The 16,080-nt window shown below is 38.5% G+C and overlaps 2 protein-coding genes across 2 annotated transcripts; one reads left to right on the forward strand and one right to left on the reverse strand.

The window, feature by feature from the left end:
- The first annotated feature begins 4,276 nt into the window (after nucleotides 1–4,276).
- On the forward strand, nucleotides 4,277–5,655 carry LOC110298908 (olfactory receptor 2AG1-like). The gene has a single exon (XM_021168446.2). The coding sequence runs from the start codon at nucleotides 4,464–4,466 to the stop codon at nucleotides 5,412–5,414; it is 951 nt and encodes a 316-aa protein (XP_021024105.1). The 5' UTR covers nucleotides 4,277–4,463; the 3' UTR covers nucleotides 5,415–5,655.
- Nucleotides 5,656–12,890: 7,235 nt separating this feature from the next.
- On the reverse strand, nucleotides 12,891–15,684 carry LOC110298927 (olfactory receptor 2AG1-like). Its single transcript, XM_021168470.2, has 2 exons — nucleotides 15,597–15,684; nucleotides 12,891–13,857 (listed from the first exon to the last, which is right to left on the reverse strand). Exon 2 carries the CDS (start codon nucleotides 13,836–13,838, stop codon nucleotides 12,891–12,893), a length of 948 nt encoding a protein of 315 aa, XP_021024129.1. The 5' UTR covers nucleotides 13,839–13,857; nucleotides 15,597–15,684.
- Nucleotides 15,685–16,080: the final 396 nt, after the last annotated feature.

Raw genomic sequence — 16,080 nt, forward strand, 5'->3', positions numbered from 1 at the left:
AACAGGATAGACAAACCCTTAGCCAGACACACTAGAGGACACAGGAACAGCATTCTAATTAAGAAAATTAGAAATGAAAAGGGAGACATAACAAGAGATCCTGAAGAAATCCAAAACACCATCAGATCCTTCTACAAAAGGCTATATTCAACAAAACTGGAGAACCTGGATGAAATGGACAAGTTTCTAGACAGATACCAGGTACCAAAGTTAAATCAGGGTCAGGTTAATGATCTAAAAAGTCCTATATCCCCTAAAGAAATAGAAGCAGTCATTAATAGTCTCCCAACCAAAAAAAGCCCAGGACCAGATGGGTTTAGTGCAGAATTCTCTCAGACATTCAAAGAAGTTCTAATTCCAGTTCTTCACAAATTAATCCACAAAATAGAAGCAGAAGGTACTCTACCCAACTCATTCTATGAAGCCACAATTACTCTGATACCTAAACCACAGAAAGACCCAACAAAGATAGAGAACTTCAGACCAATTTCCCTTATGAGTATCGATGCAAAAATACTCAATAAAATTCTCACTAACCGAATTCAAGAACATTTACACAATGTAGTACTACTCAGGTATTTAAAAGAATGAATTTATGAAATTGCTAGGCAAATGGTTGGACCTGGAGGGCATCATCCTGAGTGAGGTAACCCAATCACAAAAGAACTCAAATGATATGTACTCACTGATAAGTGGATATTAGCCCAGAAACTTAGTATACCTGAGATATAAGAAACAATATGCAAAACACATGAAGTGTGGACACTTTGCCCCTTTCTAGAATTGGGAACAAATCACCCATGGAAGTAGTTACAGAGACAAAGTTTGGAGCTGAGACAAAAGGATGGACCATCTAGAGACTTCCATATCCAGAGATCCATCCCATAATCAGCCTCCAAATGCTGACACCATTGCATACACTAGCAAGATTTTCCTGAAAGGACCCTGTTATAGCTGTCTCTTGTGAGACTATGCCGAGTCCTAGCAAACACATAAGTGGATGCTCACAGTCAGCTATTGGATGGATCACAGGGCCCCCAATGAAGGAGCTAGAGAAACTATCCAAGGAGCTAAAGGGATATGCATCCCTATAGGTGGAACAACATTATGAAGTAACCAGTACCCCGGAGCTCTTGAATCTAGCTGCATATGTATCAAAAGATGGCCTAATAGGCCATCAATGGAAAGAGAGGCCCATTGGACATGCAAACCTTATATGCCCCAGTACAGTGGAACGCCAGGGCCAAAAAGTGGGAGTGGGTGGGTAGGGGGGTTGGGGGGAGGGTATGGGGGACTTTTGGGATAGCATTGGAAATGTAATTGAGGAAAAACCTAATAAAAATAATAAAAAAATGAATCCCAGGATAAAGTAGAGAAGGGAGTCCTCACAGACCGAGTAAAACACTTTTGTTATAGACAGAGTCTATACAGTGATCTCTTGATGCTCATGACAGTTTCCAGAACAGTGTCTTTATTCAGGGAGCTCCCGAGAAAAGCCAAGTGGGACAGAAGGTGTTCAGACCCCAATGCCAATTTAAAGGGTGAAGTTTGCAGAAGTGCCTGGCAAGAGGGATTTGCCTAGGAGGAATCATTAAATCTACTTTCCATGGGTAGCATATCTCAGGAAGGTCATGCCGCTTGGGATGAAGACAGTGAAATCTCCCTCAGGACAAGAATAGTGTTCACTGCTGCCCCTGGGACAATGAGGCTAGGCAGCAGTTGGTCTTCTTTGAACAGCCTTGCCTATCTGTCTCTCTCCTAATCCCTCCTGGGCTTATTTTATATAACAAACCCTTGCAGGAAAGGAGATATTAAAGTCAGTTTATGGAGTAAAATATATCAAAATCGATGTTTGCTTTATTAATGACAACCAATAAAATGATGACTAATGATATGGGGGTAGCTTGATGGAATCTCACTGTAGTTTTGACTTGCATTTCACAAATAGATATGGATATTGAATGTTTGTCCTCCTGAGCCAATGTCTTAATGCAGTGCTCAGAAATGACTTCTAATTATGATGGTAGATGAGAATCATGTTGAGGGATTCAGTCTCTTTCCCTGGATTCTCCACTAAATCTCAGCTTACACCCATATCCTTTGTAGAGAGGAAGGACTAGCAGAGGCAGTAACTGCAGGATCATAGGATTTACAACCTTAATGACAGATGCTGCAAGAAACACATCCAACTCTGTGAACTTCTTCAGCTCTGGAAGGAACCTCACAACACTTGGTATTGTCTGGAATCTGTGCGTTTTGGTGTTGGAGGTAAGGGCTCTGTTTCTGATTTAGGCAATATGAATGGCTCAAGAGCTTTGAGAAACAGCATCCAAAGCACACTGCTCTCTCTGAGATTCCCTAGTGCCTCTGTCTTCAGAGCACAATTGTTCTTACATTCATAAACACTTGAAATTATTCTACCCTCTGGCCACAACTAAGTTATGAGAATTCCTCAGACTGGACTTCTGATAAAATTGTCAGTGCTAACTTTTGCTTTACCTGGATATTCCTGGACTTCTAGAGCCTGATATGGACCAGAATGAATAGGACCCCCAAACAGGACTATCTAATGTTATTTTGAAGTTCTTCACATGCCTGCTTGACACTAAAAGTGACACAGAGAAGCTAATTGAAATTAATTTTTTTTGTTGTTTTTGGTTTTTTTGGTCTTTTTGGGTTTTTTTGAGACAGGGTTTCTCTGTGTAGCCTTGGCTGTTCTGGAACTCACTCTGTAGACCGGGCTGGCCTTGAACTCAGACATCAGCCTGCCTCTGCCCCCCAAGTGGGATTAAAGGCACGTGCCACCACTGCCAGGCTGTAATTAATTTTTAAAAATGACAACACTGAGCACTGATACAGACACTTATGCAAAAGTGTTTCCAAAATTGTAGCTTTATCTTCCTTAGCTTTCTGACCATTTCCACAAAATATGGTGGTGTTTCCATGTTTATATCACCCTATGCTAAAGCTCTTCCTGTAAGGAAGAGCTAAGCTGATCTATGTGTGTGTGTGTGTGTGTGTGTGTGTGTGTGTGTGTGTGTGTGTTGAATGTGTGTATGTCTTTGTGGAGGCTGGAAGAGGGTGTTATAACTCCTGTAATTCGAATTTCAGGTGGTCTGGAGCTGTCTGATGTGGGTGCTGGGGTCTAAACTTGGGTGTTCTGGAAGAGCAACAGGACTCTTCATTGTCTCCTTTCTTATTTTAATAGGCAAACACGCTCTTCCAGACAATGTTTCTGAGGTAAGACCTGTGTAAGTACCCTAGATCAAGTGCAGTTCCTCGTGCACTGGAGTTCATTTTGACTGTGTGAATGAAAGAAAGTGGATCACATGGACTTGCAATGTCAGGTTTTTAGGACTTGTATTATTCATAAGACATGATCTGAGATAAAAATGAAGAAAAACTCAGAGTACAGGAACAATGATATAAAAAAGTTAAAGTTGAGAACATGTGTGGTGTGAATCTTCCTTTTATCTGGACTGTTTCCTACTGTACAACTATGAAACATGTACAATCAATGCTTTTTCAGACACACACATATACATGCACATACACATGCTTCATGTCATTTCTTTCTCAATTTCTTCAAACAGCAATTTAATATGAATTCAGAGATTGGCAGTTTTCCTTCCTTGTACTTCTAAGATTTGTGAGGATGGGAAACCATTTTTCATGCCCACATTGATGCTCTGCATCCCAGGTAATGTTATAGTTTGGAATCTTTCCTTGGTACCTCCTTGGTAACTCACTCCATTGATCACATAGAAAGAGAAAATCTTCCAATTGCTGTTTCTGTGTTTCTGCCTCCTCTTTCCAAATGCATTGTCTTCTTCAAATGAGCAAATGCTTTTGTTCTAATCTTACTAATTTATCTTTAAGATAAAATCACCTTTGATTTCCATCATTTTAGAATTGCCACTGCCCTCAAAGAGGAGTATGCACAAGCCCCCAGTGACCAGTATGCTCAGTTAGTAGAGGGAGGTATTTGAAGAGTAAATGAAAGCTAATAGATTAAGATCTCAGGTCAATGGAATAAAATTTCAAAGTTTCTTTATGAATAAAACTTAAAAATACAAATGGTAATCAGAAGTAGACTTTGACAAGAAACAAGTAAAGTCAGTATCTGTGTATGTATTTGTGAATGTAGAGATAGAAATGTTTACATTTATTTACATAGATATTTGTTTATGAGTATTATATTGATACATTAAAATTATAATTTTCAATTCTCAAAAAATTTTAATCCATATTATTCATATTATATGTGTGCCAACATTGAATAAAATTTTTCTGATATTCAGAAACCAGACAACTAACTTAGCTAATGAAGGAAAAATTCATTATACAGGACTCCTGTTGAGCATTCCACAGTGATCTGCGGTAGTTCTAAGGTGGTTTGAACTCCCTTAGAAAGGTTTCCACCAAAAATCTGTTTCTAGGCAACTAAAGAGACCATATATATAATGGAGCCTTGGAACTCCACCTTGGGAACTGATTTCAACTTAGTGGGGATTCTGGATGACAGTGGCTCTCCTGAACTGCTTTGTGCCACATTCACAGCTCTGTACACATTGGCTCTGATAAGCAATGGACTGCTGATCCTGGTCATCACCATGGATGCCCGTCTTCATGTACCCATGTACTTCCTGCTTGGTCAGCTGTCTCTCATGGATCTCCTCTTTACTTCAGTTGTCACTCCCAAGGCTGTCATAGACTTTCTGCTCAGAGACAATACCATCTCATTTGAGGGCTGTTCCCTCCAGATGTTCCTGGCACTGACACTGGGTGGTGCAGAAGACCTCCTTCTGGCCTTCATGGCCTATGACAGGTATGTGGCCATTTGTCATCCCCTGAACTACATGATCTTCATGAGGCCAAGCATCTGCTGGCTCATGGTGGCCACATCATGGATCTTAGCATCTCTGATGGCCCTAGGATATACCACCTATACCATGCAGTATTCCTATTGCAAATCCCGGAATATCAGACACTTGCTCTGTGAGATCCCTCCACTGCTGAAGCTGGCCTGTGAAGACACCTCCAAGTATGAACTCATGGTTTATGTGATGGGTGTGACTTTCCTCATTCCTCCTCTTGCTGCCATCCTGGCCTCCTACTCATTAATTTTGTTCACTGTGCTCCATATGCCCTCAAATGAGGGCAGGAAGAAAGCCCTTGTCACGTGTTCTTCACACTTGATTGTAGTTGGAATGTTCTATGGGGCTGCCACATTCATGTATGTACTGCCCAGTTCCTTTCACAGCCCTAGACAAGACAATATCATTTCTGTGTTTTACACAATAGTTACCCCAGCCCTGAACCCACTCATCTACAGCCTGAGGAATAAAGAGGTCACTGGAGCTTTAATAAGGGTTCTGGGAAGGTATATTGTGCCAGCACACCCTACTCTCTAGGAAGGGATCATGATAAGATTTTCATTATTTCTTTTCCAAGCTATTTGATATCAGCCCCATCTTTAATGTCTGAGGGGATATACATGCTAAAGTTTCGTTTTCTTCTCTGCAACTATTGTGAGTAGAAACTGTGAGCTGACTTACCTGGCACACATCACTGTAGTCTTAGAAAGCCCCACATCAGAAAGAGGGATAGAGAATAAAAAGCTTTGAAGAAATATATCATATGTTCACTTTATAGCAGGACACTATACTAACACATTACCAAGTAGATAAGGTCAGGATTCACTGTCCATTTCAAACTCATGTAGCATCACTTGATGTGCATTCTTAATTATTAATAGAGAGAAGGATGCAATGAAGATGGTTTATACTTCTTTGAAAAAAATGCAGTTGGTGAGGAAATTGTGTGTGTGTGTGTGTGTGTGTGTGTGTATGTATGCATGTGTGTGTGATTGCATTTTCATTTCTATCTGAGGACAACATGCGCCTGGGTGACACAGATGGAAATATTTATGTTGACATAGTAGAAAGTCATATGTCAAGAAATAGACATAAATATAACTATATTCAGAAGAATAAGGAAATTTGAAGAAAATATCTAGAGTTAAGCAAGACTACTAGAAAAACAGTAATATCAAGAAACATCTATTGTATATATTGTTTGCATTATTTTTAAAATGTATCCTTACAGATGTAGAGATGTATTTAGAAACATGAAAATAATCACAAAGAGGATGTTTTCATAAATTGGGTGTATGTTTGTGTCTATGAGCACAGGAAAGCAATTAGAGAATATTCTATTTATTCTCTACCTTAAGTAGACTTCAATAAATTACATCATTTGCATGAGGAGAGTTAAAATAAAGATGAGAGCTTTAACTCGTAGAAGCTCCAAGGTACTTTGGCTTATTAAAATATTAGTATTGTTGATGAGAATGCTTAGAAATTATTTTTAATGTTTACCTGGGTCATAAAAATTAATCTCTCAAGATAAATATAGTAGAATAACTAAAACTACTAGATAAGTTCTTTGTGAAAAGTAGGAAAAATCAGTAATTAATTTAAAAAACTCAACTATATGTTTTCTTTTTGCAATGTACTTGCATGTTACTGAATTTAAATATAAATGATAATTAAACCATGTTTGTCATGTAAAATTTGGTGAATCTTATTAATTCATAGAATGGAGTATTTTAGAATACTGATAAAGAGGGGGACCGTTGCCCTTGATTTTGCAATCAGATTCCTTTTATGTTGTCTGGGTCTTCAGGCATGAAGTTATTTCTGTGCCTCACTTTCCTGATCTTTTGAAATGTTGATTACTATAAGCCTGAGAAGTCAGACCTCATGATGTTTTCAGTAATAACACTAATAATACCATTATTTAGATTATAGCCTGGTTAATTGTGCTAAACCATGACAGATTTTATATAGATAAATAGTAAAATAATCAAAATATTAAGTCATTTTATTGTATTTTTTTAAAAGTGAATTATTATGATCACTATTGTAAAGTAGAATTGATATGTAGAGAGATGAATTTCCTGTAAATATTTCTAGATTATATGCTATTCATCCATTTTAAATTCTTTTTAAAAAATGAAAATAGATTGGTCTCTCACATAATACACTGCAACCAGTACCTTCTCCTTCCTCTCCTAATTCCTTCCCATCTCCCCAGATCTACTTCTCCTCCCTCTGTTTCCCTTCAAAAAGGAGTAGGCCTCCATGTGACTGCAAACACAACAAAACAAGATACATTAAGACTATGCAGAAGCTCTCATATCGAGGCTGGGCAAGGCAACCCATTAGGAGGAAAATGGTCCCAAGAACAGGCAAAAGAGTCAGAGGTACACCTGCTCAAACTGTCAGGAACCCTACTCTCAAACAAACAACCATAACATACAGAGGTCCTTGTTTGCTGACACTGCAGTTACAGTCTCCATGGTGTCCCATGGAGATCCCTTAAGGACCCAGGTTGATGCTGTGTCAGAGTGTTACTCTCTGAAAAGTGAACAATGGGGACCCCATTGCCAAGGACACCATCCACACAACACATTAAATGTAGAGGGGCTGAATTGGTGCTTACATGGAGCCTTCACCCCTAAATCCTAGTCTCTTTATCATGGGACTGTTCTAGTTCCTGGGCATTCAGGCAGTGTACTACATGGGCTTGCTCTTATGGTGTGGGCCTCAAGTTAAATCAGATCTTGATTGGCCACTCCCACAAGTTATGCATTACTACTGTCCCAGGATATCTTATAGGCAGGACGGATTTTAAGTCCAGGGTTTTGTGACTGTGTTGACATCCAGGTTTCTTTTTCTTTAATCTGCATTTAACCTTCCCATGTAACTACAAAAATCTTCCTGACTGAGGTAACCCAGATCTAGAAAGACAAACATAGTATGTATTCACTATAAGTACTGTATTAGTCAGGGTTCTCTAGAGTCACAGAACTTATGGAATGTTTCTATACATTAAGATAGTTTATTGCAATTACTTAGAGTCTTCAGTCCAACTAACTGAACAATAGACAACAGTGATGGGAAGTCCAAGAATCTAGCAGGTGCTCATTCGCACGAGGCTAGTTGTTTCATGTGGTCTTCTGTATAAGCTGGAATTCTGAAGAAGTAGGTTCTGACAGGTGTGCTGGCAAGTTCTGTGCAAGCAGGTGAAGAAGAGTGACTCTTCTTCCATTGTCCTTATGTAGGCCTCCAGCAGAAGGTGTGGCCCAGATTAAAGGTATGTACTGCCATGTCTGGATTTGGAACTTTGTCCCAGGCTGGCCTTGAACTTGGAGATTTGCCTGTCTCAGTCTTCAGGGAGTGTGTGGATTGCTGCCTGTATGCAGGTGGGGGCAAGTGAAATCTTAATTAATCAGATAAGGGTAAAGCCCTTATTGGCTTTATTGGGCAGTGGAGAAAGAAGGTAGAGCTGAAAGTTTTAGAGAGGGGATAGAGAGACAGAAAGGGGGTAAGACAGAAATGAGACAAGATGGAACCTATAGGAGAAGAAGACCAACTAGATCCACATGGCCTAAAGAGTCACTGGTAGCTATGGATATTATAGAAGGACAATACAGTAATATAGGGTGCATGTGCCCCATCTAGGTGTGTAACTTGTATTTATATCAATTGAGTTTTAAGTTCTTTGTGTGGGCATTTTGAGAGTGGAAGATTTACTGTTATAAATCTGGCTGATAAATTACAAGCTCCTGGAGTTTTCATTATACTGGGTTATAGGGAATTGTGGGAGCAGCAGCCTGACTTTCTGCCAGCTAGCCACGGGGGCCCTTTGGCCTGTGAAGATCAGGGTGGCCTGGCAGCAGGCTAGCCTCAGGAAACATGGTGGTGGGCAAGACTGCTGATACCGCCTTTATCTTTAGCTGGTTTTAGTGTGGATTGCTTTTTGATAATTACATGCTACAGGAGCATGTTACCTTGCCTGGTCCTAAGCCTTTCAAGGCCACTATGCCTCAAGATCTGGATCAAAAGCGTGTGCCATCTCATGTCAAGATCTGGGTCAGAAGCCTTTGTCTTCCATACTCAAGGTCTGGATCACAGGTGTGCCTTCCATTTCTGGATCATAGTTCATTCCAGATGTAGTCAAGTGACAACCAGGAATAACCATTGCAAGTGGATATTAGCTGTTAAGTAAGTGATAATCAAGCTAGAACTCACAGACCCACTGAGGTTACATAAAGAGGAGGGATGCATGAACCTCTCTGGTGAGGGGAAATAGAATAGATTTTGCAGGTGGACTGGGGATGGGTGGAGAAGGAAACAGAAGAGATCAGATTTTCAGGGGAAGGAACAGAGTGTAGGGAAAAATAGCTAGAATTAGAGAGTATTTGGTGGGGGCAGTGGCGTGGATACTACCTCTAATCTATGAGGGTGATCACTCTAGTGAGGATTTCTAGAAATGGAGGATACAGAATCTGAACTGTCCATCTTTTTAGCCAGGCAAATCTTCCAGTGGTGTGATTGGGTTAGATTTCATTTTGGATTCTTTTTCTATGTACCTTTTCTTAAAAAGTTTAACTCTTTTCAATATATAATAAATAACAAAAAATAACGCAAGGAATCTTGGGAGAATTAAATAGCAAATCGGGGGATTAAATAGCAGAAATGAAATCAAGTGGGAATGAAAAGAGAGGGACAAGGGTAATAATTAGTAATAATAATAATAATAATAGAATTATGAGAGAATTAAACCTCCAAAAAATACAGTCAAGTCTGTTTTATATTGGTCACCAATTACTGAGCATGGAGCCTTCCATTAAGTGTGGTTTGTATACACAGTGAAACTCTATTAGAGAAAAGTAGGGTTTTTTTTGCCCTGCAACAGATTACCAATTGGAGATAGTTTCTGGGTAGTGATGAGGCTTGTGTCTATTGTCAGTGCTGGGACTTCATCTGGCTTTTATCTGTGGAGGCTCGGTGCTTGCTGACGCAGTCTGTAAATTCCTATGTGTGTCAGTCCTGTTGTGTCTGAAGGCCTTGTTTTTCTGGTTTCTTCCATGATCATTGGCTTTTATAATATTTTCACCTCCTCTTCTACAGAGTTCCATGAGGACTGAGGGGGAATGGTTTGATGGGGGCAAATGATTTGATGGAGTCCCATTTAGGACTCACACTCTCTACACTTTGTCTAGTTGTGGGTCTATTTGTTCCTGCCTGTTATAGAAGAAAATCTCTCAGATGATGGCTGAGCAAGATACTAATCTATGAATGTACTAGAATGCCATTAGTAATTATTTTATTGGAATGTTCTTTTAACAAAACAATAGTATTGAGTTTTCCTCTAGGTCCATGGCCAATCTAGTCTCAGAATCTTGACCGTCCCATCTGAGCTGTGTTAGGCATTGATTCCAAAGTTTTGTCTGGGATTGCTTTTTAAAATTTTTAAAATTTTTTTTTGGTGTTTTTAAACCCTAAAGGTCTCTTGCTTATGTATGCATTAAAGATTTTTTTTTTGCTGAACTTATATGTATGCTTTTAGGGAGTAACATGTAAACTGGATGGGTTCTATTTAACAATCTAAATTTATATACAAGCAATCTATATGTATATGCATATAGATATATGTGTGTAATAACAATTAGTGAAGAAGCATGAATTTGCAGGACAGTGGGGATGGATATATGAGAGAGTTTGAAGGAAAGGAAGGGGAAAAAAGAAATGTGATCAAACAATAATTTCAAATATAAAAAAGAAATACGCTGACATTAAGCAATGAAAATTATTCTGAAACTTAAAAAATAAAGCTTTTAATAGTTTAGAGGTAGCAAAATAAAAAAGTAAGAAAAGGAAAATGAAAGAAGGGGAAATGAATTGGAAACTTCTGGGTTCTTTGGAAGTCAGTTGTGTCAGATGGTGGTTTGTGGGGTAAACAGAGGAAGGAATGTTTTACTGAAGTAGAAACAGGTGAAATGATGTTTTACTAAGGCAGAATTGTAAGGAATGTTTTCCTAAAGCAGACACAGGTGAATAGATGTGTTGCTAAAGCAAGCACATGAAAGGACATATGATGAAAGATTCTTTGCTAATAACACACATGTATTGGTCTGCCTTATGTTGTGTAGTTTAGCTTCGTTTGTCATGACTTTATAGAGAGCAGCACACCAAAATCTTCTCAAGAGGTTCTGTGGGTTCTTGTGGCTCCTGTGAACCTGGGCCTGTAGAATAGATGCAGCTTCCACCAATTCTCACCAGGAAAGCACCTTCTTGATCCTTAAGATGCTACCCAAAGACTGTTGTCTAACTCTCCTCTTTTCCAACTCCAGTTCACATCTGTGGATTCAAGAATAGAATAGAAAAGCCCTGACAACTGACATGGATAGACTTCTGACATTTTAGCAACTTAGCAGGCAAATTAGTTAAATACTGCTGAAATTAACCACGTCTTACCTTCCTATCTACATTGGAACATCCTGCCTTCAAGTGGTCCAAAGGAAGCTACAGGTAGTCTGGTAGCTAGGCTTCTCACGACACAAGGTAAATAATTTATCTATCTTTTAATGAGAACTGACATCTATTCCCTAGATTTTTTGGGCTCCATTGCCCTCCAATCTCTCAATTTAGATTTTCTGAATACTAAGAGGGAAGTAATTTTGAAGGATTAAAGTCTTTGTTGGAGTTTAGATCTAGATTTTCTTTCTTCCTATTAGTACTCTCGATACCTGTCTCCAGAGTCTGAAGACACCATAGCTTCTGATGATAAATATTAGAAAGTTATGAATGTCCTAAAAGGACTTCATTATTGACACTTATGCCATGTTCTTATAACTACCACTTAAGGTACTAATGTCCTCTAATGAAGACAATGTTAGCTAATGAGATGTCTACATTATATATATATATATATATATATATATATATATATATATATATATATATATTCTCTGTGTAACAACTGGTCATATAAGCTCCTTTTCATTAACATGAAGTGATGGAAGTGTTGTCTAGTGTTTTAATTCAATACAAAAGCTGTAAAATATGTGAACATGGAATACCATAGGATATTTTGACACATGTACAGATTGTAAAATGTTTATGTCTAGAACAATAGTAAAGATATGGATTCTTTGTGGCTGTTGAGACATTTTAATATGTTAGTAGAGACGGACAAATACTATCTGCTTCTATTATTCACAGACTAGAATGATAAGTGTTCAGTTCCAATTACTGAAAAAAAAAATGAGAAAGAAGGAAAAAAGGAAAGAAAGAAGAATGAAAAGAAAATTGCATAAAAGAGAGGATGGGAAGAGGAGAGGAGAGGAGAGGAGAATTTAAGGTCTTTTGTTAAATCAGAGAAATATCTATGAATGCAGATGCTTGGGAAGAGAGAATGAATGAACACAATGCAAACTTCTTAAGCAAAATAGTCACTGTAATATTACATTTTTGGCCAAGAGTAGCTAGTTTAGCATTTAAGCAAATCTTAAGAACCTTTTCCAATTAATATGAAAGCTATCTACTTGAAACTATGTTTTCTGGTTATTGGTCCAATGATGACTTAAAATCTAGGGGTCATGATGAGGTGGTAAGGTAAAGCCAATTTGAAAGTCTAACACAAGCTCTTATATTTGAAAATGATGTATAACTTTTAAAGCAATTGAAAATAATTTTAAAGAGGGTGGACTTGATTTTATAAAATACCTCATAATATCCAAAGAGTACTTTAAAAATTTGTTGTATCGTGCAAACTTTATCTGCCTCAGTACAGGGGAACGCCAGGGCTAAGAAGTGGGAGTGGGTGGGTGGGGGAGTGAGTAGGGGACTTTTGGGATAGCATTGGAAATGTAAATGAAATAAATACGTAATTAAAAATATTTGTTGTATCTCATAGCTATCTGTCAAAAGACCACACTTTTACTCTTGGTTTTGCCAGTAGCATTTCATTCATAGTAGAATTTTTTATTTTTTTATTTTTTGGAGAACCGAAGTTTGAAAGACATCTATTAGAACTTTCTAGAATGTAGACTGTACTGACAACATTTTCCCAAGTTCTCTTCTCAAAGCTCCAGTGACCTCCTTATTCCTTAAGCTGTAGATGAGGGGATTCAAAGCTGGAGTGAAAATTGTATAAAAAACTGAGCTGATATTGTCTTGTTTGGGGCTGTGGAAAGAACTGGGCAAGACATACATGATGATAGCACCCCCATACCACATCCCAACCACAGTCAGATGGGAAGAGCAGGTGACAAGGGCTTTCTTCCTGCCCTCATTAGAGGGCATGTGGAGCACAGTGAATAGAATTAGTGAGTAGGAGGCTAGGATGGCAGCAAGAGCTGGAAAGAGCAAGGTCACACCCATCAGATAAACCATGAGTTCATATGTGGAGGTGTCTGCACAGGCCAGCTTTAGCAAGGGAGGAATCTCACAGAAGAGATGTCTGATCTGCCTGGACTTGCAGAAAGGATATTGCATGGTATACATGCTATATCCTAGAGCACTGAGAGATGCAAGACTCCATGAAGTGGCTATCATGAGACAGCAGACTTTCTGACTCATTAGAATTGTATAGTTCAGAGGATGACAAATGGCCACATACCTGTCATAGGCCATAAAGGACAGAAGGAGGTCCTCTGCAGTACCAAGTGTCAAAGCCAGGAACATCTGAAGGGTACATCCACCAAAAGAGATAGTGTTGTCTTTGAGAAGAAAATCTAGTATGGCCTTTGGAGTGATGACTGATGTGAGGAGTAGGTCCATGAGAGAGAGCTGCCAGAGCAGAAGGTACATGGGCACGTGGAGCTGGGCATCCATGGTGATGACCAGCAGCAGCAGTCCATTGCTTGTCAAAGCTAAAAAGTACAGGGCTGTGATAGTAGCACAGAGCAGTTCTGGAAAACCACTGTCATCCAAAATACCCATCAAGATGAAGCCACTTCTCATGGTGGAGTTACAGACTTCCATTCTGTGTGATCTTTATTTGCTTAGAAAACAAATGGTTAGTGAAATTTTGTTAATATGAACTCAGTTTGCCAATTGTCATATCCAATAACACTTTGTGCTACCCTGGATGACTCTAACAACATGGGATTTTTCCAAAATGTTTTACTTCTTGATTTACAGCCCCTTTCACTCTCTGTCTGTCTGTCTGTCCCTCTGTTTGTCTCTCTGCCCTCATCTTTGTCTCTTTCTTACTTGCATCATTACAAAGATCCATCTATGTAAAGAATAGGTAATATAAACATTAAGAAGTCACCTCACAGCCAGGCAGTGGTGGTACATGCTTTTAATTCCAGCAGTTGGGAGGCAGAGGCAGGCAGATTTCTGAGTTTGAGGCCACCCTGGACTACAGAGTGTGTCCAAAGACAGCCAGAGCTACACAGAGAAACCCTGTCTCAAAAAAAAAAAAGTCACCTCACAAAGTCCTACCCAGGATACTAAACCTACATCTTTACAGAAAGTTTAAGGCTTTCTTAAGATCAAAGAAATATCCTAACATGTGTCAGTTTAGTATACTGTTTAGAAAATGGATTTGAATATTTTAGTTAATTGCTGAATAGAAATTCTTTGAATATGAAACTCTAAAATGATTTCAAGAAATACTGTTATGAATTTTTTTCACATTTCAACTTAGAAGGTTCTATGTTTCTAATTATGTATATGGGGTAGAGGAGTGATCATCTATTTATAACTGGGCTTCTACTTATCATTCAGCATGACTTATGTCCTTTAGCATTCATTAGTTTCCCTCCCTATGGACCGTTAGTAACTTAAAAGTTAAATGGTTTGAAAATATTTAACAAATATCTCTTTGCATTGGATGGCTTTTTGGGAAGTTTCATCATCCAAAATCAGCAACATTTACAAAATCTAAATGCCCATGTTAAGATTTCTCCAAGAGAGAAAGCACCCTGGTCTAGATTATAACACAGAATCTCCATCAGTTCTAGTTGAGTCAGTCTTTCATGTTTTAGGATTAAATGATACTTTTTTTTTGTTTACTAAATTTTGTTCTTTCAACAATTTCATACATGTCCATGATTGATTAGACTCACCATCTCTCCTCCTCAGGCTCTCAAAGCCTTTTATCCTTGCTAATATTAAAAAAAATAGAGAAAATGGGAAAAGGAGACCAAGAAATCTGGTTCCGTAACTTCTGATGTTAGCAGTTGCATTTAACTATTTTGTGTATTGGCTCAATGTATCCATTAATAGAGAGACATATCCTTACTTCAGGTTCTAAAAATCCTAGCTGCCTGACCAACTCAGCTTACTTTGGACTGCTTAATGACTGAAGATGCTTCACTATAGTTGAGGTAAGATGTAGTGTCCTTGACAGCAGTTTTTTTTTTTAAGTTGCTTCAGTGTGTCAGGGGTCTACGTCATATCAGCTGTCAGGACTGTTATATTCCTTCCTCTCATCTGCAAGTGTGCTCTGAGAGGGAAGTGATTGCATCCAGGCAGCTTATGTGTTTTCAACTCGTTTCCTATAAAGTAAGATGATGGTTTTCCCATTTTCAGATATGAAAGGAAGTAGTAGAAAATGCTTCCCTTTTGCTTGTGATATAAAGGGGGCCCCACTAGCTTTTTGTCATTTTCCAGGCAGCTCTTGGGTCCGAATATTCAGTTTTCTTTACCACTGCTTCTAAATAGAGGGAGAGGTAAAAGATGCATGGAATAAATACAAATTAGAACAGCTGTCCAAGCCCTGTGCTGACTTACTTGAATGTCCGTGGAATCAGTAGGAACCCAGGACCTTCTCTAGGAACAGGCTACTTTGTCTTCTGATCTCATGACTTCTCTCCTTTTCTTTGTGTATAGCTTTAGAAGGACTTATTTCCAGCTTAGAGATGCTGGTCTAAGAAATAACAAATTAGGGTATCCTCTTGGGTTTTTCTTGGCTTATTTTTCCTGATGTCTTCTGCCACTTAATGAGATTTAAGACCATAGGTTAATTCATTTCTGAAATATAGGATCCAACTCCCTTAGGCTCAAAAGTGCTGAGATTATAGGAATTTACTACCTGTTTTCCCCAGAAATATTTGAAATACATTTTAAATTTTTTAAAAAGCCATTTTTTTTTCAGTTTTGACATTTTGTATTCTCTTCCCACAACTCTTTCCAATTCTTTTCTTCCCCACTACCCACCAAATTTCATGATTCATTTTCTTGCTCTCTCCAAATCACTTCTGCAAAACAAAACAGT

The sequence above is a fragment of the Mus caroli genome, unplaced genomic scaffold (genome assembly GCF_978045245.1).
Source record: "Mus caroli unplaced genomic scaffold, Mus_caroli_1 scaffold_8, whole genome shotgun sequence".
Classification (NCBI taxonomy): Eukaryota; Metazoa; Chordata; class Mammalia; order Rodentia; family Muridae; genus Mus; species Mus caroli.